A 26,393-nucleotide genomic window follows, 5' to 3' on the forward strand; every position below is an offset into this window, starting at 1 on the left:
ATACAGAAAATTAATTGCATAAAATATTATTAGGATTGAAGTAATGGAAATGAGAGGAAAAAGTGAAAGACAAAGCAGCTTAGGTAAGCGGTTTTCCCAGAATATCTGTTACTTTCCGTGACCATGACAAAGCCACTGGCAATGGAAGGCATGATTTAGTATCAGAATTTGAACAAATCACATTTTTATTTGGCTGACGGTGCAGTTTCTCATACTAGGTACAGGACTGTCCTGCCAACCGTGATTTGTTAATCCCATCCGGAATTCTGTACAGCAAACTTCCATTGTACAACAGTGCAGGAAATACTGGAATTGCGCAGGGCTGTATTTAAGAAATGGGAAACATTCTGCAGTTACCTCCTTGTCAAATGTAAGGTATTAAAGATGTATGTCCAAGAGACAGCAAAAATGTGTACTTGTTATGTTTTGCTCAGTTACTGCGTAAGTGTTCTGGTTGTAGTTATGTATTTGGAGATTGTTAACGTAATTAGAGCTGTCTAGTTGAATTGTTAAGCAACTAAACTTTTCAAGAAATAAGTAAATTCTAGCTTGGTGGTTTTGAGTTAGTTTCCAGGTCCCATGTTTAGACTTGAAACTCAAAATTATTTTACACAAACCATTGCAGACAGGATGGAAAAAAACCCAAATGGACGATTTTGTTAAAGAACATTTCCATTAAAATATTTGCATGAGTGGGTAAAGCTTATTCTTGCAAAACTAACATTCTCTTTTCAGTATAAATCTTAGAGTATTAAGTAGAGGTATTAAAATTTTATGGCTTCCTGCTGTGTTGGTGCAAAAAAACCAACCACCATTTTAAAAATCAAAATATATCAGTCATCTCTGAGCAGGATGAGGCCTATCTAGTGCTTATTGAAGCAATACATAAAGTCTTGTAAGGAAATGATCTACAGTGGCAGCAGAGTGACACTGTTGCTTAAATATTTGCATTATAGTTTCCGGTACTTGCACAGCTTGAAAGCCCTGTAGTATTGAATGTTACTACATGTTAGACGTTAATGTGTTTTATGTTACCTTGTAGCGTAAAAGTCATTGTCAGAGCAATAAATAATTTAGAAAAAATGTAAAACACTCAATGCTTCAGAGATTTCATTCAATGTATTTTTGTGGCATAGCAAAAGAAAAATGTTAAAATTGTTTACAGGAATACTGTGTGTAAAAAGTATTTCTTCAAATACATTATTCTAAAAGGCTTTTATGACAGTCCCATTCTCCAAGATGTCTCAAATTAAAAAAAGGAAGCAAGCTAGGACTGATGCTGAATCTTAGCATGATACTAGTATGATATTGGGACATTTTAAGGTTTTTCCTAGCAGTGCGTACTTGAACTTGTCACATGTGCTGCAAAAGTGTCATTGATTGATAGCCCCAGGTTTTTTTCCCTGATTTCTAAAAGGATATTCGGTATCTGGTGATGCATTTACCTGCTAGTGGTGTCTTAATCTGTAGGAAGACCCACACATAGCATTAGTCTCTGGTCTGTTGTACTCCATTTCACCCTCTCAGTGCAGAATTATTGACATTGTTAGTCTCTCAGTATCACTGACACCAAACACATAAAAAGTCATGTTTAAAAAAAAAAAAAAAAGTATTTGAATGCTTTTATGCTAAAAAAAAAAGAATTTGAGTTCTTTTTACTTGCCTTTTGCCTCTGACATTTTTAAGAATCCTTTCCCTGCAGCTGGAAAACCTAGAAATGAATCTGTGATAGGTCTACTTCTAATGCAAGCTGTTATCCTCTTGAAATCATGCGATGGTTTTCCTGGTGGCTGTCACTGTTACCTGAAGATAACGCCCAGGTGTCTTCCTTTTTGTAGGGGCATTTTTAGAAGGCCTTACTTTGCAGTGTGAGGTAGCGTTTAAATTCATCTAAGAATCAACCTGCCATTTTGAGGGATAAAAAAAAAAAAAAAAAAAAAGAATTCCAGGCTCACATGTGTCAGTATGAATTATAGATAATGGATCTAGAAAAACAATTGAGAGAGATCCTTTATTTATATAATAACTTCATTTTAACTTTCAAATGTATCCTTGTGGTGGTGGTGGCAGTAATAGTTCTCAGCTACACAGGTGCACAAAAGAAAGTGTTGAACTGCTTAGGAAATGTATGTGGTTTTGCTCTGATACAGTTTTTACAGTTGCAGAATCTTTAATCTAGATTCAAAAGATGCTTTTTAAATGCATGCTTTCCCAGAGACAAAATAGCCTTTGGAACTCCTGGAATTTGTAGCAAATCTACAGGTGAGCAATGAACATGCATAAGAATATTAACGTATAGGTGATTTGCATCTACTTACTGACTGCATTTTTTTCCCCACAGTTTTTAAGTTGTGGCATGGCCACTGGCATGAGATATACACATATAATAAAGCTGGATTTTTGTCTCTTTTTCAGAGGGTTCGCAGAGTTCAGTTTCAGCTTCTAACGAGATCCAGCAGAACCAGCCACAGGCACTACACTATGCACTAGCCAACGCTCAGCAGGTTCAGATCCACCAAATAGGAGAAGATGGACAAGTCCAAGTAGTATGTACTCAACTTTTTCTAAATTATTCCATTTAAACAATCTAGATTATTGCAAACTTTGCTTCAGTTGAAATTTAATTTTTTTTATTTTAAGAAAGTGACCTATCATCACTTCTTAAGCCCGATTTTCAGAAAATAAACATTGAAGGCTTATGAAAAAAATTTTAAGAGTTATTTGGCAAAAATCTTCATGCAGGATTTGCTCACACAATTGTTGCAGATAAATGCACATTCATTACTGTATATAGAATTGACTAGTCTCTAGCTGGCCGCTTGCTCGCATTTGCCATAATAATAATAGCAGATCTAATAAGCATATGATTCACACTCAGAGGTAGTTCTAGCTCTGACTTTCAAAACAAGAATACATTTATTTATTTGTTTTCATTTAAAGCCTCTGCATTCTCCAGCATTTTTGACCATCTGTTAGCTGAATCCTTTACATGTGTATTCATTTAGATACATGTATATCAGTAAAAGTTATAAATATTGACTTTCTTAAGCCTGAGACTCCTACCATAACTCAGGCCATGATTATTTTTATATATGGTTTTAGTGTACTCCTAAAAAACTCACCTTGGCTTTAGTTCCTGTGTGCCACAGTTTGACTACAAGGATTGTTTTAAATGCAAATGTAAAAAAAAAGAAAAAAAGTAGAAGAAAATAATGGATTGTGTGGCATTTCTGACGCACGCCATTCAGAAACAGTGAATTATATCTGCACACTCATTCTTTTGTGGTAGAAACCTGAGAATTTAATGTGTGAAATCTGTCTGCCATTAGTTTTCAAAAACTTCAGGCTTTGCAGTTTACAGCATTTGTGTGCGGTCATACAGCGCAGAAACTTCTTCACCGATGGTATTAGTGTTTTTGAAGGTACCCAAAGTCTGAGTACGGGCCAGCACTCAACTGTGCCAGGCAGCGTCCAAGCACAGAACAGACAGAAACGTGCACGGACACGTACGTGCCCGTTCTGCATGATGATCACACAAGCCCACTTTCCTTAGAAAGCAGGCTAAAGAACCAGGTGGAAATGGGCAAATAAACGAGAATTCTTGAGCGATATCAGTCAACAATATAAACCGTAGTACTTAGTGGTCTGGCTCTTGCAAAGGTTTTAGTCAATGCCATTACAAAGAAGAGTCTGAAGTAGGATAATGAAGCATCTTTGGTAGATATTTATTCTTTCCCCGAGTAAGAGAGGCAGTGCAGGAGAGAAGGAGCAAATGTGCCCACTTGAATAATTTACACATAAAGAATGAAAACTCTGTCAATACAGGGAATACTCAAGTCTGGTCATGCAGAGCTGCAAATAGCATGGAAACAGTGAAGTCACTTAGAAGTACAATGAAGAAAAAAGGGCTGTGAAGGACAGACGCTTTTGGAACGTTATCAAAAAAGACATGTCTGTAAGACCTGCTGAAGGTTTACCGGAGTAGCAGTAGAAGAATCAGAGGAGAAAAGTGTCATGGAAATTGGGGGAAAATTTCAAGATGTGAAGCACAGTGTTGAAGGCAACTGACAGAGCTGTAAGCATTGCTTAAAAGGAGGACTTAAATATTAGCCAGAGTATATTTTAAGGAGTGTATGGAAGTGGAAGAGATTTGAGATTAAAGTGATTGAGAGGAACTCCAGACAGCAACTGTGAGAGTTGTAGAGAGGAAATTGCAGTAGAGAGCAGATTTTTCCAAATTGAAGAAGGTTGCTTATGAAGTAAGAGAAAAGAAAGAGCTGGAGTGTGGGTGTAAGGGATGCTAGGAGCCATTAGCTGTGAGATTCAGATAGGGTTGGGAAGTCCAGGCCACCCCTTTTGTTTTCCTCAAAAGGCCTTGCCCTTTTTCTGTTTTGTACCTGGACACCATATGACTTAAATGGAAGCTGAGGAGCTCATCCTGGAGAGTGACTGCTTAATGGAACTAGATCCTAAATGCTTTGAGTTACTATTCTCAGACTTGGAAGAGGACTAAAGAGAAGTTCAATAAATTAATTTGCAAACTTTTTTCCCTTCTGTCAGTTGAGAGCATCCTCGATGAAATAATTCTGCAGGAACTGGGTGCAAAGGTTCCATTTCCACTTCACTTTTGCCATAACTTTACAGTATTATCATGTGAATTTCTTTGTCTCTTGGTTTCCCTATATATTTTAAAGAGCATATCTTCTTAACTGCTTTTATGAGATTTAATTGATGACTGAAAAGTATTTTTGAAGTCTTGGAAGACAAGGTAGAAGGGAAAATTATATGAAATACATGGATATAGTAGACAAAACAGTTATGTTTCTAGGTGTAAATGATGAAAGTTTGCCTCGTTAAAAGATCTGGACCTGTCAACTATCCTTTAAATTGATTGTGGAATCCGTGAAAAATCCACTACGACCGACAACCGCTATCTAAATGTTGTCATAATTTGTCAAACATGTAGAGGAGTCCCAGGTTCAAGGAGATGAAAATGGTATTGCTTTTTCAGTTCTAGGGAATGATACATATAGATCAGGCTAAGAGTCATTAGTAAGGCAGTAATTATTTATACTATATATGTTTAAAAAAAAAAAAAACAGTATAGAACTGAATTTGTGAACAAACTAAAAGGACTGTCCTTGAAGGCCAGCTGTGTATCTGCAAAAGATGAGTGAGCAGTTCTTTTTTGGAATGCTGCATGATAGAAAGGTGAATCAAGTTACCTCCTCCCCCTCCCTTTAGTCAGAAAGGATTGCTTATATTTGAAGACACTATAAATGGATCTTTTAAATGTTCAGTGCTTTTTCCTGGGAGCCCTGAGAGCTTGATGTTAAGGAGGGAAAGTGATTCTAATCTCAACATGGACTGGGCTGTGCTCTAATTTTATATACAGTCCCTATTGTCAGAGTGATACTTTCGGTCTGTTTTTTCTCCCTATAAATAGACAGTTTCCTTCCAAAGGAAATGAAACTGTTTGAAATAGAGGGATCTGTGTTTCTTTGAAAATCACATGCAATTGTTCTTGTGTTATAAAATAAGAAGAGCCTTTGACAGAATTCCAAATGATTATCTTTAATCTCTCATGCAGGCATATTAAAACTAACACAAAGCCTTATAAACCCTGAAGTAGGTTATTTAGAATCCAATCTCCCTTCAGGTAAATCACAGTAGCAAAGACTTCGCTGGGCTAGTCAGGATGCGCAAGGAATTCCGTCCACTCTCTTATCTGTGTTTTGATCAAATGGTAGGCTTGGTACCATTCTGAAGTGGTGGGTATGGTCAGCAATACAAAGTATTAACATTATTAAAACTGTTTAGGGCAGATTCTCCACCAGCATAAACCACTGTAACTGCATTCAATTTAAAGACTTCATGCCAATTTGTCGAAGCTCGAGAGAGGGTCTTTAGCATGGTACTATACTTCACCATAGCTATGTGAACGTACAAAGGTGTACGGATACTTACAGATACCTTTTAAAACCTCAGTGTTAGTGAGTAGTTACTCTTGGTGTATCTGTTTTAAGAACTAAGTTTCTAAGGTCTTTAAATGGGATTAATGTTTCAGGCACGACGCTAATCTACCAAAGCAAGTTAGTCCCATGCTTTGTGTATCAGTCAAAAATGCAGCTACTTTGTCTATAGAGAAATGCACTACATAAATGTTATTTATTATTATGCCTGTTTTCTTTCCTCATGTGAAAATGAAGCATTCTTTCTTCAAAGTCACTCTGCTTACACTTTGCATAAAAAGATGGGGAAATAATGGATGCACTTTATTTTTTAAAGCTATCTTTAATGGTTTTCATTGAATAAGCGTTGTGCTTCCATACATAAAGCTGTATTGAATCCAAGGTAATAGCTTCTTCCTCTAGTTTTGATTTTCTTCTGATGCTCCTTGGTGTTTTCTTTTGTTGCGGATCCCACAGGGACATCTCCACATAGCCCAGGTTCCTCAAGGCGAGCAAGTCCAAATCACGCAGGACAGTGAGGTGAGCCAAACATTTGGGTGCCCGTGGAGCAGATGTTGGCAGGAGCTTCGGGCCCTGATTCTAAAACCGTACCTCTGAGATCTGCTACAGTACACTGCAGAGAGCACTGCGCGTAGAAGTGAGAGCGGGTGGTGGAGCCGGGATGAAATGTGCTTCATGACAGTAAATGCAATATGATATTTCTGTCTGTGTTTTGTTTTTTTCTTTTTCCTCCTTCCCTTGACCAACCAAGACAGCTCCATGTGCACGTTACACTAATGATTGCTGCATATGGCTGAGGGTCTCTGTTGGAAATTTAGTACTTGGAGTATTACAGGAAACCAGCTTAGGTGCTTGCACTGCCATTGAGAAATGAAATTCTTTTAGTTAGGTTTATGAACTAAATGTGTTCGGAATACTCAGTGTCTTTAATTGGGGGAACTGTTGAACAGGAGTTGGAGAAACCGTCAGATGCCGTCTAGTAAAGATATATTGCTGAATGAAGGGAACTTACCTTCATTACTGATCAAGTAATCTGGCACTGCAGTGCTTGCACTTCATAATTTTTTTCCATAAAAATAGTACAGTAGAATGAAAATGGGTAAATCCAGTACTGAACCCTCCAATTTTGACTTTTTTCCCCCAACTCGGGCAGAACAGCCATTAAAGCCAGCTGACTTTACCCGAGTGAGAGTGTTATTGTTGGTTATTTAAGAATGTATAGAGACTCCTAACTGCTAAGACTGCTGTTAGATTTCCTGTGCACTTCGTTTGTTTACATGAAGAAGCAAGAGCAAAATAAGGTTAAACAGAAATGCAGACTACAATTTTAATCTGTATGATTTCCCTGTAGAGTTTTTTTACTCAATGTTAAGCATATCTGCTTGTGGGTTAGTTTAATCTGTTTCCAAAGTACCCTAAATGACATCTCCTAAAACCACTTTTGGTGCAAAGGAATACTGTTAACACAGGGAGCTATTGCAGAATAAATATTATTGTAAATATTATATAAATATTATAGTTCAAGGCAGTCTCCTTTTGAAGAACTTGTCAGACCTAGAGAGAAATAACAAAAGATCAAAATGTTCTGGGTCTAAAGGAATGCATCATGTGCTACAGTAAAGCTGAAGCAGTTCTTGGGTAAGGAGCCACTGAAAAAATTACGATTCAACAGATATTAGTTGTAATTGATCCTGAGGTTCAAGCCCACGCCGGTGTCCATTGGCTTCATCCGATGTTCCCGTATGTAAGACTTTTAAGGACTGCATTTGTCCGTGACGGATGAAAACATCTGGTTTTAAATTTATTACAATGTACACAGCTTCAAATAAGAGGAAGTGCTGCCAGTAAGAGAAAATGCAGAAAGCATGCAAATCAAAGAATTGGTATTTCTTCCTGAAAGAAATGTGCTATTTCACTGCAAGTCTCTGTTTGGGAAGCTGTTTTTTTTCTTAATCTAAGTCTACTTTTGAGAAGACATCTCTGAGCATATGAATAAAAACTTAATTTTGTAAAGATACTGCTTTCCTTTTTAGACTTTGTAGCTCCAGTGTCCTTTAAAATACTTTACATTATTGAGAAATTTTTGTAATAGATGTAATTCCTGTAATAGAACTATGTTGGTCTTTGGTATCAAATTTTGATAAAATAAAAAAATTTGTTAGCACAGGCAGGAACTTTATAACAACAAATAGTAAATAGTGCTCCATACATATAAAAGCGTTATACTGCTAATTCTAGTTTAGTAAGGGTTTGACTTAAATTTGCAGTTTTAGATAAATAAGGAAAAACAAAAATCTTAACTCAAAAGCCATACAAACTTTGCATAAAAATACTGCACATTATACAGTTACTTTCCAAAAGCAAAACATGCTGGTGCTGAAAAACCTCCTTGCTTTTTAATCTGTTTATCCTCGGTGGTTAAAGTGCTGACCATTGAATTGTAGCTGGATTGCCAAAATAACCCTCAGCAGAATTTCCTAAATTAATACATTTCCTTAATATTGAAGTTGTTTAACAACGAGACGAGAAACAGGCCTTTTTCAGGACAGAGCAACTTTTTAAATTCCAAAGTTGTGTTTATTGTCAATGTTCTTATTTTACAGGGAAACCTGCAGATACATCAAGTTCATGTGGGTCAAGATGGGCAGGTAGGAACAGAACTGAGTCTTAAACAGTGTTTTACTTTGGTCTTTAATGTTGCAGTTGGAAGGATCTCACATTATTAGTGGCTGTTTTAAAGAGCAAAATCTGTTCTGGTCTTTCTGTTTAAATAAACAACTCGCAAATGATAAAACGTCAGCTAAGTATTTTGTCTGTGAACTCCAAGTATTTGACCGAGCTTATTTCATTACTCCTGCAAGATACTTTATCCCTGCGGTTTATACCTTTTTGTCTTTGGCCTCTCCACTCTCACATTTACTAACTGGATTGATTATGTTGTGTACTGTATGTTCTTTTCTCTGTTATCAACTGCCACTATGGCCAGATGTGGACCACAGTCTATGGAAACCTAAGAACATTTATTGCTGAGGTTTAAGCAGCTATTTTTTCATTATATGGCTGTCTTGGGAGAAACAGATCTTTCACATCTGCTTTTGTTCTTTTTGATAAGATGGCTTTATTAGGTGCTTATGCATACATGAGGTAAGAAGAAAAAGCTTTTACTTTGAGTGATGAGTCAATAAGTGATTAAATTAGCAGAATTTCCATGTCAGGTGTCAGCAAAATTGCTGACATTTGATCTCGGACACAATTTACTAAATGTTGAGCTATATTAAAATATCCACAGCACAAAAATATTCCTGTAAGAAGCTTTCTAGCCAGGCCACTTGAATAAATGTGTTATGAATTTTATTTGTTCCTGTTGAATATTAATAAGTTCTGAGACATATGGCTAGAACTTGAATACTGCCCTGAATTGAAAAGGCTCAGATCATGAAGGTTCTTGAACTCAAAGGCCTTGAGAATCTACCAGTACTCTGAACTCTTGACCATATAGAGTATTTGTGTGGGGAAGCAATCTAACTTGTATTTAAAAAATAAAAATTAAAAAAACCCACTTCAGGTGTTCTTTACTGAGACTTTAATTGGCAGTACTTTTGCAGAAGTGAGACTAGGAAAGGTGATTTTTTAGAGACATGTCAGAACCTTTGTTTTAGTGCTTACTGTTCTTTTTTCCCTTCTTTGTGAAATACTGCTGTCCAAATTACACTTTCTTGAAAGACTAATACTGGGGGGTGTTACGTCTCTCCGAGTGGCATGTAGATCAAGTTGCTTTTTTTTTTTTAATTCTAGCCTAGTACCATTATTTTTCCCCTTGAAATAGCTATTCATAATAAGTAGTCCACAAATTGCATCTCTCTTTCTTAAATAGAACCAAAATATGTAGTTTAAAATGTTGTTGCGAGCCCATGCTGCTTTTAAGGGAGGTGCTTGGATGACCGTATTTTCCTGAAACCCCTTATGTTAGGCAGGGGGGAGGTGAGTTCTTCCAAACAGCAGCAGCATTCAGCCAAAAACTTCCAAACTCTGCCCGTAAGTGGAGTCTTGCTGATGATCTGAGCACTTGCATTAGCACGTGCAGAATAAGGCTACGGTGTTCTAAAAGTATGTGCCTGTAAATGCGTGTATACACGTGTCCGTGCGTACATAGGGGTGCGTGATACGTGTTCAAGTGTGTGAGAGCACTCACAAGATAGGGAAGTGTGATTTAAGCGATTTTTGGTTTTTTGTTTTGTTGCAATCACCATCAGCTTGTCTCTATAACAGTGTCTGTACTATTACAGAGCATATCACATTTTCATTGGGATCATCTCGGTTCTGTCTGAGTGGTTGTGGCTGTACCTGTATATGTAGGAAATCAGTTCAGCATCTAGTTTTTGGTTTTTTAACTAGCTGTACTCTGGGCCCTGCTTTTAAACTTTCCTGAAAACGAAGGGTGAAATGCTGGGGTGGTTTTCTTCGTGCACTCAGCTGCATTTTGGTGCAAAAGAGTAGCTGCTGTCTCTTGAGACTCAACAGCCAGGCGTTGTGACGCTTCAGCTGCCATCTGTGCAAATTCACAGGAACCCTTGAGCTCTTCGAAAAGTATTTGCTGCTTAACTATTTTCCAGTGGACCAAAAAAATAGGAGCAAGCAAGTATCGAGGGGATTTTTATCTCCGTTCTGCATTAGATACTGAAGCCTGCATCAGCAGTTTGAGGCGTGTGGGCCTGTTTTGCACCGAGGCGGATGAGTAGCACTCACATGATTCCTTGCAACAGCTCTGCCTGTGGGTTATGCGAGGGGTAGAGGGGAGCTCTGTGGCTCGACCGGCTTCTGCTCATCAGCTGATCTGCGTTAAGCGACCATTTTTTGAGCTATTAGCTCATAAAAACTGCAAAGGAAAATGAGTTAAACTAAACTGTGGTTTGAGAATGGAAGTTGAAACTGATACATTTTCCTTGGCACTTGCAGCGGGATAAGAGCACAAAAACCTGCCATGTGATACGGTTCAGTAGTAACGTAAGCCATAACAAGCCAGTAGCTCGCGATCGTCTGTACGCGGCCTGTGATCAAAGAGACCGCTGTAGCTTTCCCACCTGTCCGTTACTTTTCAGGAGAGTGGCTTTTTCTCCCGTGTTTTGAACTCTTAACGCATGCTGCCGAGGGACGCTGAAGAATATCGATAATAAGGAAAGTGAATGATGTAGCGCTTCCGAGACTTCAGTTATGGGACATTCTTAGCTGACTGATATATACCTACTAATGGTACTAGATCTTAGCTTGGCTACTACATATTCCCTTTGGAAATTCATCTCATGCTGCTGTTTTCCACATATTATTGCACGCTTAACAGATGTTGGGCATTCTCTCTGCTCAGGTGAGGTTTAGTACTGCTGCCTGACGCAGGCTTTCGCTCAGAATCACAAGGAAAAGGTTTACAAGAAGCTGGGACTGCAAAGCCTGAAGTTGTTAGCTTCATACGAACTAAAGCAAAACATGGCATAATTCTACTGTGAAATATTATCAGTAAAATTTCCAAGGTGATAGACAGGTTTTAAGCTTTGCAATACTAGTAGTAAATACTAGCTGCTTTGCTGAATGCTGCCAGTTGTTGATTTTAACTTCCATCCTCCCCACCCCCCCAGCTGTCTGTCCTGGTAGTTGCACTGAATTTAGATTTTGTTTTTCTGGCATCATTGTTCATGGAACTAAGGAAATCATGCCAAAAAGAACGCTGTCTACCTACACATGTGTTCTGTTAGCTGAAAGTTTCATATTTCAGTGCACATTTAATAAAAATACCAAACTGCAAAAATAATTAGATGTCATATTAACTAACACTTGAAGCTGTGGACCAGTGGGAATTTTTTGGACTTCGCATTTTATACTTACGAATTACCAGAAGTTTTTTAATTTGTCTCTTTCTTTCCTCTGCTTCCCTTCCCTCCTTTCTCCCTAACTCTATTCCTTTCTTCCATTGAGCTTCAGTGTTCTGCATCCCAGGAGGGTGTTCCGTGTGTGTCCTGCACCAGACGTGCTGACAGCGTTCAGAAATACGCGTGGGGTATGAAGAGGCAGAACAGGACGGTTTCAGTAGTTTGACGTTCCTTGATTCTGCATTTTAGACATTCCATTTTGTACATCCTCACAGCTAGCGTTTCCCCAATTTTGAAATTAATTAAAATGACACCAGGCAAATGGTCTTCAACTAATAGCTTTAGTTCTTAAATTAAAAAGTTAATGCACTTTAAAATCTAAAATACGATTATACATATTCCTGGAGAGCGGACAATTTGTTCTGCTCTATGAACAAAAAATTAATAAGAGTTAGCAGCTTTTCGTTCACTTAGTATCAGTATCTGTAGGTAAGTTAGAAGAAGCAGGAGAATCCAGAACAAACAGTATGTACGATAGGTCTAGCAGAAAAAAGCCAGCCAGTGTGAATTGCTTTTTTAGTACCCGTCGTCTTACTGTGTGCATATGAACGGAACATGCAGAATTGCTTCTGCTACATTACATTTTTCAGAAAGAAACTTGGCATCTTATATCGCTGTAGACACACAATGTCTTCCAGATAAGTTTATAATCGAAGTGGTGTGGTGAGACCCATCCATAACTGCTGAGTTACATTTATGCAGAGAGAGCGGGGATCACATTAATAACACATTTTTCTGCTGCTCCATGAGGTATTTGTACGGAGCAGCGATTGCGCTATCTTTTTCTGAACTTGTACTCTGCCCTTGCTGCTCTGGGCTTTATGGCAGCTCTGGGGTCTGGGAGAGTTCAGATACGGGGCTGTGGAGGTAGCTCTCCAGTTGAGCTCCAGAAGAGCATCCTCGTGTGTGTAATGATCGTACGAGAGAATGCGAATCCGTGATCAGAAAGGATATTCTTGGAAAACTGCCGTAGCGATGGAGAAAATACGGCAGACTTCAGTGCTGCGAAGTAGCAGCTAGCTGCCGTTGGGCCTGAAAGGTTAGAATATAGACGTGTGTGAGAAACAGATCAGTGAGAGTTTGTCTTTAACGTCCTCAGGAGGAGCATGAATCCGATGGCTCGTTCAGATCTGCTTTCAATACACATCGTACGCCCCGTAATACAGCTCGGGAGGAGATATGACCTCATCACCTAGGTTTGAAACATCTGTCCTACTGCTCCGCGCTGCTGTAGTCTGGAGTGGGGGGCAAGCTGTTAAATCTTAGTGGAATGGAAAAGGGGAGAAATGCTTCCAAATGTTCGGGGGGGAAAAAAACCCCTATTCTAGTCATTCCACCTAATATCCAGTGAATGTTATTTGTGACTGGATCAAACTGAGATGAAAGTAGGTTGGTTTGTGGAGGAAATTATTTACAAACCTATGGGACAGTCTTAAACCAACTCTTGTAGCATCTAGTTTTTGTATCTCCGTTTACCTCCTGATCATTATTGAGATATTCACACCTTGCTTTTCAGAGAGGGCACCACATTTTTTTTTAAGGTCCAATTGAATCCATAACTCAAGCATGATTTTCAGTTATACAAACAAAAATGTGTTGACATGATAACTCAGCTTCTGCTCACTAATATGCATTTTGCAGATGCCATTTTATTGGGAAAAAAAACGTTTAATATATTTTCTGAATATGCATTTTAATTGCCTTTACTAAGCCTTTGGAATAGATACTGCAGTTTCTAGTAATATTAACAACTTCAATAACAATAATAATAATAAATTATCCAAAACAGAGGAAAGAACCATCTTCCACAGTTCTTAATTGTCATAGAATGCATCTAATTAAAAAGTTCTAGATTTAAAAATAATAAAATTCTTTATTCAGGTTCTTCAGTCAAGAATTAATACAATGTAGGAGCATTTTTCTTGACCCTAATGTTTAAGCAGTAGAGGGCAGTAGTATTAAGATGATTGTCAGTTACTTTCTCGGCGAAAGCTTGAAGAAATGAGGAGGAAATTTGAAGTGCAAGAAATGTGCTGCTCCGACATCAGCCTTGTAAACTGTCGTACCGTGGGGACAGAGACACATTCACAGCGTGAGTCTTTCTGCATGCGTTGCTGACATAGGGTCTGTGTGTGCACGTGTGTGTGCTTGTGTGCAAACGAGAGCAAGGAAGAAGACCTTAACTTCTGCGCCAGCTGCTGTAGTAGATTGAAAAGGCTTTTTCTTGTTTCAGCACATCTGCTTTGAATAATATGCGCGGAGAAACAAACAGGATTGTTAGGATAAAAACAACAAAATTGAAACCCCAATATAGTACAGCTGGAATTTAAAAGCTGCTCGTATGGTTTTGAAAAAAAAAAAAAAATGATGATTTCTAACTGAAACTTCTTCAATAATAGGTTGTACTAAAGTCTTGCAGGTCTGCTCTACTTTTAGGAGCTAAAATGAAGAGAACAGTTTTGAAACAAATGTGCGTTATGCAGATTTCATGTAGAAGCACAGTGTATTTATGGATAAAGTAAGGTTGTTCAAAATACTTGTGTGAGCATTTTAATTACAAGATTTTTCCTTTTTTTTCCCCTCGAAGATAGTCCTTTGTGCACATACACTCCTTAATTTGGCATTCCATAGAAGAGGTGTTCTCCACTTTGTTCCTCAAAGTAGATCATCAAAACCACTCACCATACTTTTTGGTTCTGCAAACTTAGTTTGTTAAACAGAGTAGTATTTTAGCAAATTAAAATCGAGAAATTTAATTTTAAAGCAGTAAAGTGTATTAAAACTTACAAATGTATATGGATTAAAAAAAAAAAAGCTTGGGGACAAACCCCTACTACTTAGGTGATCAGTAACGTACAAAATACCGCTAGAAAAATTATTATAAGAAAAGCAGTAACATACTTGTGTTGTTAAGTGTGGGTAACTAAAAAAGTAGCTCTGATAAACTATGTTAGGTGTAGTTTAACTGCAGAATTTAAAATGGGTTTGTGGAAGGTTTGCACCTACTTTGTAATTGTAAAGCAGGGTAAGACGCTGTCCAGTGGGATAGCAACTGATCTCCAGCGGTCCTTGTCATCGCTCTGTGTAAGATTCCTGAAATCTGTGCCGTTTACTCCAGGCTATATATTTGATGACAGAACAACAGAATTCTTCTACCCCAACATGAGGAGACAGTGCTTGGGGGAAAATCCTTCAATGGCAGTCAACAAAACATAACAAAATAGGAAAAAAACCACAGAACAACTGCTCCTTAAGAGAGACTGGTGGGAAAAGACATTCTCTGTAGTTCCAGAATGCAAAACTAATTCTGATATTTAATTGAAAATGCTTTATGGTTTTTACTACATAACATCATTTATCCACTTTTGAGGGAAAATGATGAGTGATTCAGAAGCTTATTGAAAGTCAGCAGGCCTTGCTCTATAAAGGAGTTAACATCTTTGAAACACACCTATGTTGCAAATTCAGGGATTCTGTATTGTTTCGTTAAGACTTAAATTCCAATGCAGTTATGGTGACAGGACCATTTGTTTTTTTTTTTTCCCCATGTCTGTGCCACTGAGTTGGGGGATTCTTCTGCCTTTCAGCTGTCTAGGAGAGCCTGAAAGCGAATGCACTTTTTTATAACGATGAGAATGTGTTCTGGTTCTTTGTGTCTAATTGTACTTCTCTCCCTGTTAATTATGTAAAATTTCAGGAATGAGTTATTTGATGACCAAGTTCACTAATCAGTACAGAAAGCTGTAGCAGATATTGAAAGCCACCATGATTGGAAAGTAGCTTCAATTTTTATTCTTATGGTTTTAAATTTCAAAATGTATAAAATATTTTCTTTGTTTTCTTTAGAGAATGGAAAACCTGAATATTTTGCTAGCACATTTTTTAATCTTCTGTTACTTAATAAGTGATTAATGGGGGGGGGGTTTATTCTTTTTAGATTTAAAGTAAAGAAAAAAGGTGGGAGTCTTTTAAAATTTTTTTTTTATTTTGTTGAGAGTTTCACTGCATTAACCTGAGCACACCCAGTAATTTTGGTCACTTTTTTCTGTTGCTTAAAGATATACTGTAACTTTTCTTAAACTAAGATCTGCTTAAAAGGGGTGGGATGACCCTGGCAAATTGAGGAGTGTGCCAGAAAGGATACCTAGTTGCTGCTATTCATACAAGTCTTCTCCCTCACCTTGTTGAGATTTAAGCTGTTTTTCTTTCCATTGTGCTGGCTCCATCTTCTTACTCATTTATGGTGCACGCTGCTGGGAAGGCAGTAAAAAAATCTTTTGTACCAGAGAGTCAGCGGTATCACATCCCTGCGGACGTTACTGGGTCAGAAGTCTCATTTACAAACTGGCTGCCTTTAGTTTTCTTTCTGCGCTATTTTGTGCCAGAAGATACTGCTTTATTTTATGGAGAAACCAGCTATGTCCCTGTCTGATACTTCACCGAGAGCGGTATCCTGAACTGGGTCAAGAGGAAAAACTTTTTTCCAGCAGCATGGCCCATTCTCAAGTGTAGTAATGGTTACACCTGACTGCCATCAGTACTTCCAACGTTTTCCACTCTAACACATGTTTATTACTACATTTTCTGTTCCAAGATGTAGCAGGTATGCATTGGCACTCCCTTGAAGTAGTTTAGTCCTCTAGAAATTCGACATTATTTCATTCATCACGATGGATAAATATTTCTCCGTTTTCAGAGTGCTTAGCAGGGACTCTCAGAGCCTCTGCCTCTTTTCCCATATGTTATTTAAGTTTACGTGAAGTCAGTGGAAGAACAGACAAGACAAAATGAGTCCTTGCCCTGGTGTGTGCAGAAAATGTACAACTCTGCTTTTTAGGGGGTTTAGTTTGCTTGTGTCAAGTAGTAGCAGCACCATTTCCCAGCCTTTTCAATACTTAACTAAAATTAGCTATCTAAATGCCATGCTGCTAAGAAAAAAAAAAAAAAGCTTAGATGAATTTACTTTCTTTGTGCTATCTCCAGCTATTGAAAAGAATCTTTCAGTGGCCGGTTGCTGATTCTGAATGCTGAGTTAACTGGGTTTCTTTTAATCAGCCTTGAGTAGGGACTGATTAAAAGACTGTCTGCAAAATTAGCAAATATTTTTGCATTTTATTTTCTCAACTTTAAGGCAGCCTTTGTATGATGATGAAATAAAAGGCCACGTCTTTGTGTAAGTGTGGGATGGCACAAGCAGCAACTATTACGCATTTGTGCCCTTAACGCACAAATGAACTGATCCGATGTGTGGGGAGGTTTTCATGTAAATGTAACAGGGGGTGGAAAGTGTACTTTATGGTGCTTTTCAGATAAATGTGTCCAAACAGCTTTTGCATGTGGGAAAGGAAGGAAACAAGGAAGAAACAAACAGGCTGAACTGAGTTTATCAGGAATGGAAGAAAGGAATTGCTACTTTGGAGATAAAGCAAATATTAAGTCGTTTTAGTGTACTTAAGGTTTGGCATGTAGTTATTTATATGTTATAGTCTATCAAAGGTCATTAATTGTTGTTAATCTGCAGTCCAGCACCGGGTTTAAAATGTGAGTTTAGGAAGTCGTGGGCACATCTGCCCTCTGCTCTGCCTCCACTAAGCTCCCCAGCGCTCGTCGGGTTGGTAGCACTGGTCTGAGCCATTCCTGGTTTACCATTTGGTGAAAGGACAAGATCGTCAGTCCATACCGCTGCTTGAGAAATGCTCCGCTTCCTTTTGAACTCCTCATCAGCCACTTCGTGATTGTTATTTGCTGGCATTTGCTCTGCTTTTTTATGTGAAGTCCTCGATCTTGTCTTGTGGGCAGCTGTAATTGTGATGCCTTTAATTTTATTACGATAATGCTTTGTCTCATCCAGGATCTTAGTGTAATGCCTAAGAGATAACATGTAAGAAAGTTTGCAGTTGCCTTTTCAAGTCAACTTGTTTAAGAATTTTTCCCCACCTACTAATTATCATTAATTACCATACATCAACAGCCACACAGTGTTTTGTCTTGTGGTTTTTTTGTCTGTTCTAATTTGGGACACCCCCCCCCCACCCCCCCTTCACATGCTTAAAAAAAAAAGAAAATCTCTGCTGAAGGCAAAGTAAACAAAGTCTCCGGCAGCAAAATCTCATATTTATGGCATTTTTTTGGTCACTTCAGCTTTTGGCAAAGTGTAACAATAAAGAAATAGCTTCCCATTAATAACAGAGGATTCAAATTTGACCCTGCTTTCATGCTTCATTTCAGTGACGCAGGTAAAGATTTGTTTTGGGAGCAAACAGTAAATTCCAGCAGATACTTGGCTGTAAGCACATAATTTAATGTCTGTGTTTTAAACACAAGAGTTTTTCCCTAGCGCTTCTCAAGATTTAGACATTATGTCACGCAACTATTTTTGTCTTCTGTTCAGAAGTCCCAGTTCCCAATACAATCTCTCTAAATGACCTGCGGAGCCTTGCACCGTTACCTTTCTCTCATCACAAATGTGGTTGTTTTTCTTTGGCTTGCTGATCAAAAGTAGTGAAATGTACAGAGGTATGTTAAAATCGGCCATTATTTTAATACTGATATGTATTAGGAATTTTTTCCCCCCCAGAGTTACTTGTTTCCGTTTGTAAAAATGTTCTGACTGGTGGAAAGAATCAGTAAAGGTGATTTGTTAATCTCTTATAGGTACTTTCTTTGATACAGTCTCTGAGCGACGGAGTCCACAGAGCGATCTGTGGTGTTTGTAAAGCAAGGCTGTTTAATGAAGGTTTTGGAAAAGGATAATATTTTCTGTCATCTTTTTTTTATTTTTCTCCTAAGAGGGTGGGTTGTTCCATTAAAATTCCATTCAAGCAGACAGGAGCATTTATAATGCTCCAAAGAATATGTTCTCTATTTTGCAGTATATTATGTTCTTTATTCATCCAAATCTTGTTTTAATATTGCTGTAAACTTAATAAGAAGAGATGAGATATGAAGTGATAATCTTTTAAATATAAGGAAAAATAATTTTCTCCACCTTCATAGAAGGCATAGGTCTAAGCTGTCTCTTATTAGAGATTTTGGTAATAAAAATCTCTGCTTGTAGAATAGCAGTCATCACAAAGCTATCTTGCCGTGCTAATCTAGAGAAATCATTTCTTTTTTGTTTTGTTTATTTTTTTAGTGCTCTTCATTTATGATTTTTCTCATCATGTGATATGAACCCTGTCTTTATGCTGCAGATTTGCCCTTATCCCATCGCTGTTCCACTTTGTATGCTCCAAGAGTTCCGTGCTCAGTTATTTTAAATATCAGGGGTGCCTCCAGCATCATGTGCGTGTTCCCCAAGCACTGTCCCACATTCCCAATTCCAACCCAAGAAGGAGTGTGGGAATGGTTGGTACAAGTGGACTGTCAGTGCCCATGATGGGCTGATACTGGATACATTCTAATGCTAATATCCTTGGCTGGATACCAACTCCTTGCTTGCTGCTGGCAGACCCTGATGATTGCTTAGCTGTTCAACGTGGAGAGATCTTGTTTCATCCTGATGAAAAACAAAATAAGTGTGTGCATGCGTATGTGTTGTCAGGTTACTAAATGGCAAGTATAGAGTTCAGGCTGTTGACATAATTAATCTTTCCACTATGTTAAGTGCAGCGGTAAATCTTGATGACTTAAATCTGTTTCCAGATTTCCATATTGTCTGCCTAGGTTAAATGATCAATGGGATTTTGTGGTATTTCACAAACGGTGGTCAGGACTTCGGAAATCTTTTGTGACTAATTTAAGTATGTGGAGGTGGGAAGCGGCTCCCCTTTTTTGCCTCCTGTTCATTAAAACAATTGCTTTTTGCCAAGTTTCGTCACAAAAGCTGTCCCTTTTAAAAAGTAAACCACAGTGGCTCGATTGCAAATGAAGAATGAGCTTATCTTTTTTGAAGAAAACCTGTGTGATTTATACAGGGTTTTCAGGGTTTTAACAAGATAATGTTAAACATTGTGAGATTTGACCAGTTGATTGACTTTTATGCCTGTTGTTCAGGTATTTAATCCTTTCTGTAGTTCACATATATTTTTTTCAGTCCAGTTTTCCAGAATCCTTAAAATATTTCAAACTAGCTGAGTGAATATCTAATAAATTGAAGAAGGATGATCAAAGAGCATAATTTTGTGATTTGTATGCCAACTTGAAAAAAAAGCATATAGGATGCCATGTAGTTCAGTGTATTTTTCAGTAGTTAGTGTGTGTTACTATTTCAAGCGCATACATTAAAAAGACTACAGGATGGCCACTTTGTTGCTTATTTTAGACATTGAAATCCTGTGTCAACAGCAGAGTTTTCAGTTCTGATCTCAGATGCTATTTTACTTAGCTGAGATATATTCACTTTATTCAAAGTACATCTCTGTATTACTGTGAGTAACATTTGGAAAGTATGTTTGGAAAATCATCCACTGTAACTTGCCTTAGCCATTTCTTTAGCGTTCTGTGAACCAAATTCTTCTGTGTGGAATAAGGACTTTAAATTATAAACTTGCTTCATTTTATTTGATCCAGTCTGCTGGGATTAATTGTTGTATACTGGCTCCATCAATTATTCAGCTAGAGTTATCAGTTCCTGACTGGTCTGGAAGCAAAAAGCAGTACTGCTTTACACGCAGATATTCTTTTTCTTTGATAGAAACTCTGGGCTCCAACCAGGCTTGAGCTATGAATGAATCTGGTTTATAAATTGCTTCATTTTTTTACAACTGTTTTTATTCCTGAAAGATGTCATTCCATGCTTCTGGAATGTTGCTAAATATTTGTGTTAAACAGCAGAAGTGTTACAGAGTTCACCAGGAGGAAGTGTTAGAATCAAGTTATTTATCATGTTAGTGTGATTTTTCTAGTTAACTGTTTTGTTATAGGTAGCTCCTAATGACGCTGAACATGAGGTATCTCAGTCCCCCTGCAGTGCCACAGAAGAAGAACTGTCTGCAAATCCAGCCCATCTTACGCTTAGTTTGCCTACGGTTTCCAAGACTCGCTCTGCGTTGCTTCTGAGCTGGCACTACAGCGCTGACTCCAAAACAACGCCAGTCCGTGGGTTTCACTGGTAAAGCCGCTGAGGGCTGCAGAAGTTGCTGTGATGCGTCAAATTCAGAGGCAAAATGTCCGTGGTGCCAGTAAATAAGCAGATGTGACAGCTAGCAATGAAAAAAAATACTGATCAGTACTATTAAATTCCAGAACTGTGGTGTGAGATTTGTAGGGTTTGAGTTTTTCTTCTAGCAGAAGGCAGGTATTGCAGCATTTTGCATAAATAACAGCAGGCAGACGATAGCGTGCAGTTCAAGGTGTAGGACATCTGCTGTGCTGTACGTATGAACGAAGGAGGTGTCCGTGTAGAGAGGGGAAAGCTGTAAGAAAGACCGAACCAGAGACCGTGCTCTCAGAAGTGAGTGAGATTGTTTCAATGGTGGCACAGGGATGTTTGTTGTTGGCTTTGGTGGGATCGGGTTTTCCTTCAAGATAAGTTTGTTTTGTAACAGGTCAGTACATAAAAAAGACCTTGTCAGATGGTGGAAATGGCTTGTAAGCCTATAGAAGAGGGAACGTGTGCCAGTGTTGCGTACAGAGGTATGCCAGAAGTCAATAGTGAAGATCACATTTTTGCCTGTGATGTTGACGCTTTGTCTCACACAGCCACGTGCTAACGGGTTGCATTTCCGTGTGAGCCCAGATGGCCAGTCTCCGAAAGGAATGACTGTTCTGCATGTTATCTGTGCGCTACCAGAGACAGGATGCTGATCTTCAACGGTGTATGGTAAAATACCAAATGATTTTACTTTTTGGTGTGTATTTTTCATTGTCGATGGTGGTATGTCAGAGAGATGCTATCTGAAACCTGAAGAAAGGAGTGATCAGTGAATCATCTGTTCTGAATTAAACAAAATATGACTTAGACTTGCGTAATGGGAATGGAACTGTCAAAAACATTTGTTACTGGCCTAAGTCTTTTCCAAGTGATGCTAACAGTTTTACCATTATTTGGAGTCCGTTTAGTTCAACACTGATTGTTAACAACAACAAAAAATCACTCAATAGTTTCATGAGTGTATTGCATGTCCATTTATGTAAGTATATGCTTAAAAGTCCCAAACACGAGGAACAGATGCTCCTTCTTCCATGGAGACTTTCCAAATTAAGATGATTCTCATTTGAGTCCATGTACGTTATCTGGAATAGATAACTAGTAGTTGAGGAAGTCCAGGATTCTGAATGATTGATCTAGAAATGGGTAGATAAAACTGTTCAGCCGGCACTTTCTTCTGTTCTTTTAGAAAATAACATTACGTAAGAGCATTTAATAGGTACATCAGTTGCAAATATCTTCATCAGAAATGCTGCTTTCCTTTGGGAAAATTCAATTTAGATCACTTGCTTTGAAGAATACAAGTCTTGGCTTACCCATATCTGTGACTTTCTGGAGTTATTTTATTGAAGATACACATACTTTAGTTTCTCCATACATTGAATAGTGTATTTTTCATTATTATGGGAGGAAAGTGGAATATATTTGGAGACTGCTGTCAAACTTGATTTTTTTTTTTTTTTTTTTTTTAAAATGTGTCACTAACCTGTAGAAGAATAGAATTTTGTCTCACTGATGATAGTGTAGACCAAGACCGACTCGGTTAATGAAAAAGGAACGATGCCCTTACAGAGTCAGAACATCTGAATTTGGAATTGGGCCCTCTTTTTCTATGACTGTATCGTTTTTTTTTAATAGTGACACAACACATTTAATAGCTTGCAACACTGCTAGAAGCCACAGTTAAATATCACTAAATTTTAAACGTCCTTCTCACCGTACAGTAATTCCGTATCACTTGATTTTCTGGAAAGCTCTGATGAAAGCTTGCAGCAAAGCTGACAGTCAGAGGGATAAAAGAATTCCTAGAATGTTGCAAAACAGTTGACCGGATGGACAATTTTACTGCTCTTGATCTGGTCGCCAGCAGCGGCAGCACGAGCGCATCAAGTCTGTCGTTTCCTGTAGCACTCCTCCGTGCGCGGTCACGCCGCAGCGACCCGACAGCGATGGCAGCGCGTTGGCAGCTGTGGTCAAGGCCGATGACTTCTGTGGCCTGTTGGAAGCCGGTGTCTTCCAGAGCAAAGTACTGACATTCCGTGTTCTTAACATAATCTTATTTCCTGTTCCATTACATCAGACTCAGCCAGATTGTTTCAGAAGGATTTATTGTTTGTTTTATAATTTTTCTCCTGCCTGAAATACTAAGCTTTTTCTTTCAGCCTCTATCTAAAAATCTATATAAATTGTAAAATTACAACAGTGCAGTCCTACTTCTCAGACTTTGTCAGTACTGTCCGAGTGAGATTTTTGACCTTCCCTCATTATTTCTCTCCTTAAGTAATTGAAATTTGCAGGTGAATCTATAGTTTTTTCCTCTTCAGGATTTCCTGTAATGAAAAGCTCACATCCTTTTAACCGTGGACCAGTGCATAATTGTAGAAAAAGGAAGTATAGTTCATAAAGACAATCAGTGCTATTCAAATTATCCCCTGAAAGTGAATAGTGTCTCCTTAAATCTGTTTTGCTTCGACCGGGAAAACACAACTGACAAGTTGGTGGTTTTCCCCAGCTCCAGTTCTGTAATGGCACATGGCATCCAGCAGCTCTTATTCCGAGCATTTGCAAATACTAATGATCAAGAAAAGAACTTAAAAGTCGCAGACTTCAGCCATTGTGGTTAATTGGTTTGGTTTTTATTAGTCAGACCTTGATGTCAGTACAAGAACTGACATTTATTTTGAATTTTTTCTGAATTCATACAAATGTCATATTAATTCCAAATGTTGAATTTGTTGAGAATTGCGTTTTCCATTTCAAGCACAACGTTTTATTAAAATGATAAATTGACTTGTCATCTGTTTGCATTTTTACTGTAATTATTAAAGCAGAAATTGGTGCAAAGTGTTTGAATGAAATTGAAATCTTTGCTTTTTTTCAACCCAGCTCAGTGCAAAAATCAAAAGCTAAAAAATCCCCAGACTTCCTCTTTCCTGATTTGGAAAGTTCGTTCTGTATTTGGTTCCGGGAGGAAAAATTGCAATGTAATAAGCGGTAAAAGTAGGGAAATATGGGAGTAAAAACATACACACAAAATACTTCATTTTGCGGTATTCAAGCCAAAATATGTCAAAATGAAATGTTTTTGTGAGGGGCAGAATAAAAGTAAAAATTGTTTGCAGTGTTAAAAAATAGTAAAAAAATCCAGTCGGCTTTCAAATAATCTTATTAAAGAGTATGAACTTGCGCAGTGCTAGTAAGGACAGCTGCCTCCTGCGAGGCTGTGATGCATTTAGCTTTATGGTCCAGAAGTTTTATGGTCCAGGTGACGCTGTCTGCTGCTGATGGCATCTTACGATTCGTGCCAGGCTAGCGAAGCAGCGAGAGCTCGTGCCTAAAAAGAGTTGTCTGTGTTAAGTTAACCTACGCGGTCCTTGTTCCTGCGAAATTAAGAATAGGTACCGGTGCAGGTTTTCTCAAGCGTGTAGCCTGCGGAGCTCTGGTGCAGGTGCTGTGGAAGTTGAATTAAAAAAAAAAACCTCAGAAGACAGCAGCGGTGACTTCTGAGTTGTGCCCGTGCTCAGCGTGGTGCTGTGGCATTGACTTTGCGATGCATTCTTAGAGAAAATGACTTGAGAATTATGGTTTTCCTTCATATCCCTAATTGTTACGGACAGTGCAGGGATTTAAGTCTGTAGCGAAGAGGAGAATTGTCTTAAGAACAGCTGCTTTAAAAAGGAAAAAATGTGGAGGAACAGTTCCCACATGGCTCTCTCGGTGAAGCTTGTTATTGAAATACTGTCGGGGAATGATGGTGTCATAGCCAGCGCAGTAGTTACAAAATACAAACAAACTTAAAATTATTTTCTCTGACCAATAGATGCTGGGAGGAATTAAAAGAACAGTTTAAAGGCATCATTTGGTAGCTGTGTGCTTTCTCAGAAAGACTGTATACGCTGTAAAGGAAATCTACTGTTGAACAAAAATATTTTGTTTTGGTGAACAAAGTTTTACAATCTAATAATAAAAAAAGAGCTATAGGGCAAGGTTAACAGCGGGGTGGTGTTCTGGAGCATCCCGAGACAGTCACATTCCTCAGCAAGATAGATGGTTCTGGCTGGGATATTTTTGCAAAGACATAAACTGTGCTTCCTAAGCATTGCTACGAAACTCTCACCTCAAGTGTGAATGCGTCATAGAGACCAGCCCTTATTGCTGAGCAAAGAAAATTGTGCTTCCTCCATTAGAAAATACGTAGGAAATATGTAACACTTAAAAATATCTATATGGGTATAAGAGAATTCGGTTATATGAATTGCACCTGGGTTGTCTGGATAGCAAAGAAGTTCGTTGCCATGTAGAAGTTTGCAGCATCGATGGGCTGCTTGTGATGCTAGACATGGCCAGCATGGAGTTACTGAGACTTTTCAGTGTTAGTTATTGCCTTCATCTTCGTTTATGTTGGTGGACGCTAGGCAACATTCCTTCTAAAATCTCTGTTTTAAACTGTGGAAGAGATGTAACGCGTCTTTTAAGCTATAATGTTCCACTGTAACCTCAAAAATACGAGTTGAACAGGGACCTCAATGAACTGGAGGACCCAGATGCCTTTTTAAATGAGGTCGGATTAGATGCATCCCCTTCAAAAAAGCGCAGGCCTTATTTTTATCTTTTGGAATCAGTGTTGATAGGTAGCAGGGAACCTTTGTTTTGAGAGTACGGGCTTGACAGAAGCCAGCTCTTTGACTTGCACAGTTTTTGCACAGACTTGTCCAGTACTAGAATATTGTATTCTATGTGAGCTGTAAATTTAAAGTTGCTTTAGAATTATTTTGATTCTGGAGGGTTTTTTTTCCTGTGGAAAAACAGGAATGGATCTTCTGTTCTCAGGATTATGTAGCACTATCTTAAGAATTAGCTGGAATAAAAAATTAATTTTTGTCCTGTTCTTTGAAGCCTTTTTAAGCTGCTCTTTTTGGGTCAAAGAGTAGACTTTTGCTACTCTCCTACATTTTATTTACAATAGTCATCCATATGTCTAATCAGGGGCTTGTTTCTCCCTCAGGATAGTCTTTGGCATCTTTTTTCTTTAGTTGCTCCAGGAAAAGTTTGGCTCCTTAAGAATCTTCTTATTTTGGCTGTGCTTTGGTTTCCCCTGTTCTCATAGCCCCATCAAAGGCTGCCTTCCTGGCTCCTGGCTGTCCTGACATTCTTGCTTGGTTGTGCTTTTTGCTGTAACTTCATGAATAGGCTGTGCTAGAGCCTTTGAAGTACGCTCGTGCCACTTCTGTATAACCGGTTTCAAAGACCTAACAGCCTTTCTCAAATTCAGAGTGATTTGGGCAACTCGGTCCCTTGGGATCCGTGGTGACTGCCAGGTAAAACTTCAGCAGCTCGATCGCTGTCCGGCTTCCAGCTCTTTTATCCCAGCGCGGGCGGGAGCACAAAGGTTCTGGCACAACACCATAA

At 38.4% G+C, this 26,393-nt stretch overlaps 1 protein-coding gene across 2 annotated transcripts in view; it reads left to right on the plus strand.

Moving 5' to 3' along the window:
* The window catches only part of BANP (BTG3 associated nuclear protein), a 154,693-nt gene that overhangs the window by 76,595 nt on the left and 51,705 nt on the right, over window positions 1-26,393 (plus strand). For both annotated transcript variants that reach the window (XM_075715834.1, XM_075715836.1), the window contains 3 exons: window positions 2,416-2,546; window positions 6,429-6,491; window positions 8,576-8,620. In XM_075715834.1, coding sequence (XP_075571949.1) covers window positions 2,416-2,546; window positions 6,429-6,491; window positions 8,576-8,620 — 239 coding nt within the window. The remainder of the gene's footprint in view (window positions 1-2,415; window positions 2,547-6,428; window positions 6,492-8,575; window positions 8,621-26,393) is intronic.

This window comes from Pelecanus crispus, chromosome 8 (genome assembly GCF_030463565.1).
Source record: "Pelecanus crispus isolate bPelCri1 chromosome 8, bPelCri1.pri, whole genome shotgun sequence".
Taxonomy (NCBI): Eukaryota; Metazoa; Chordata; class Aves; order Pelecaniformes; family Pelecanidae; genus Pelecanus; species Pelecanus crispus.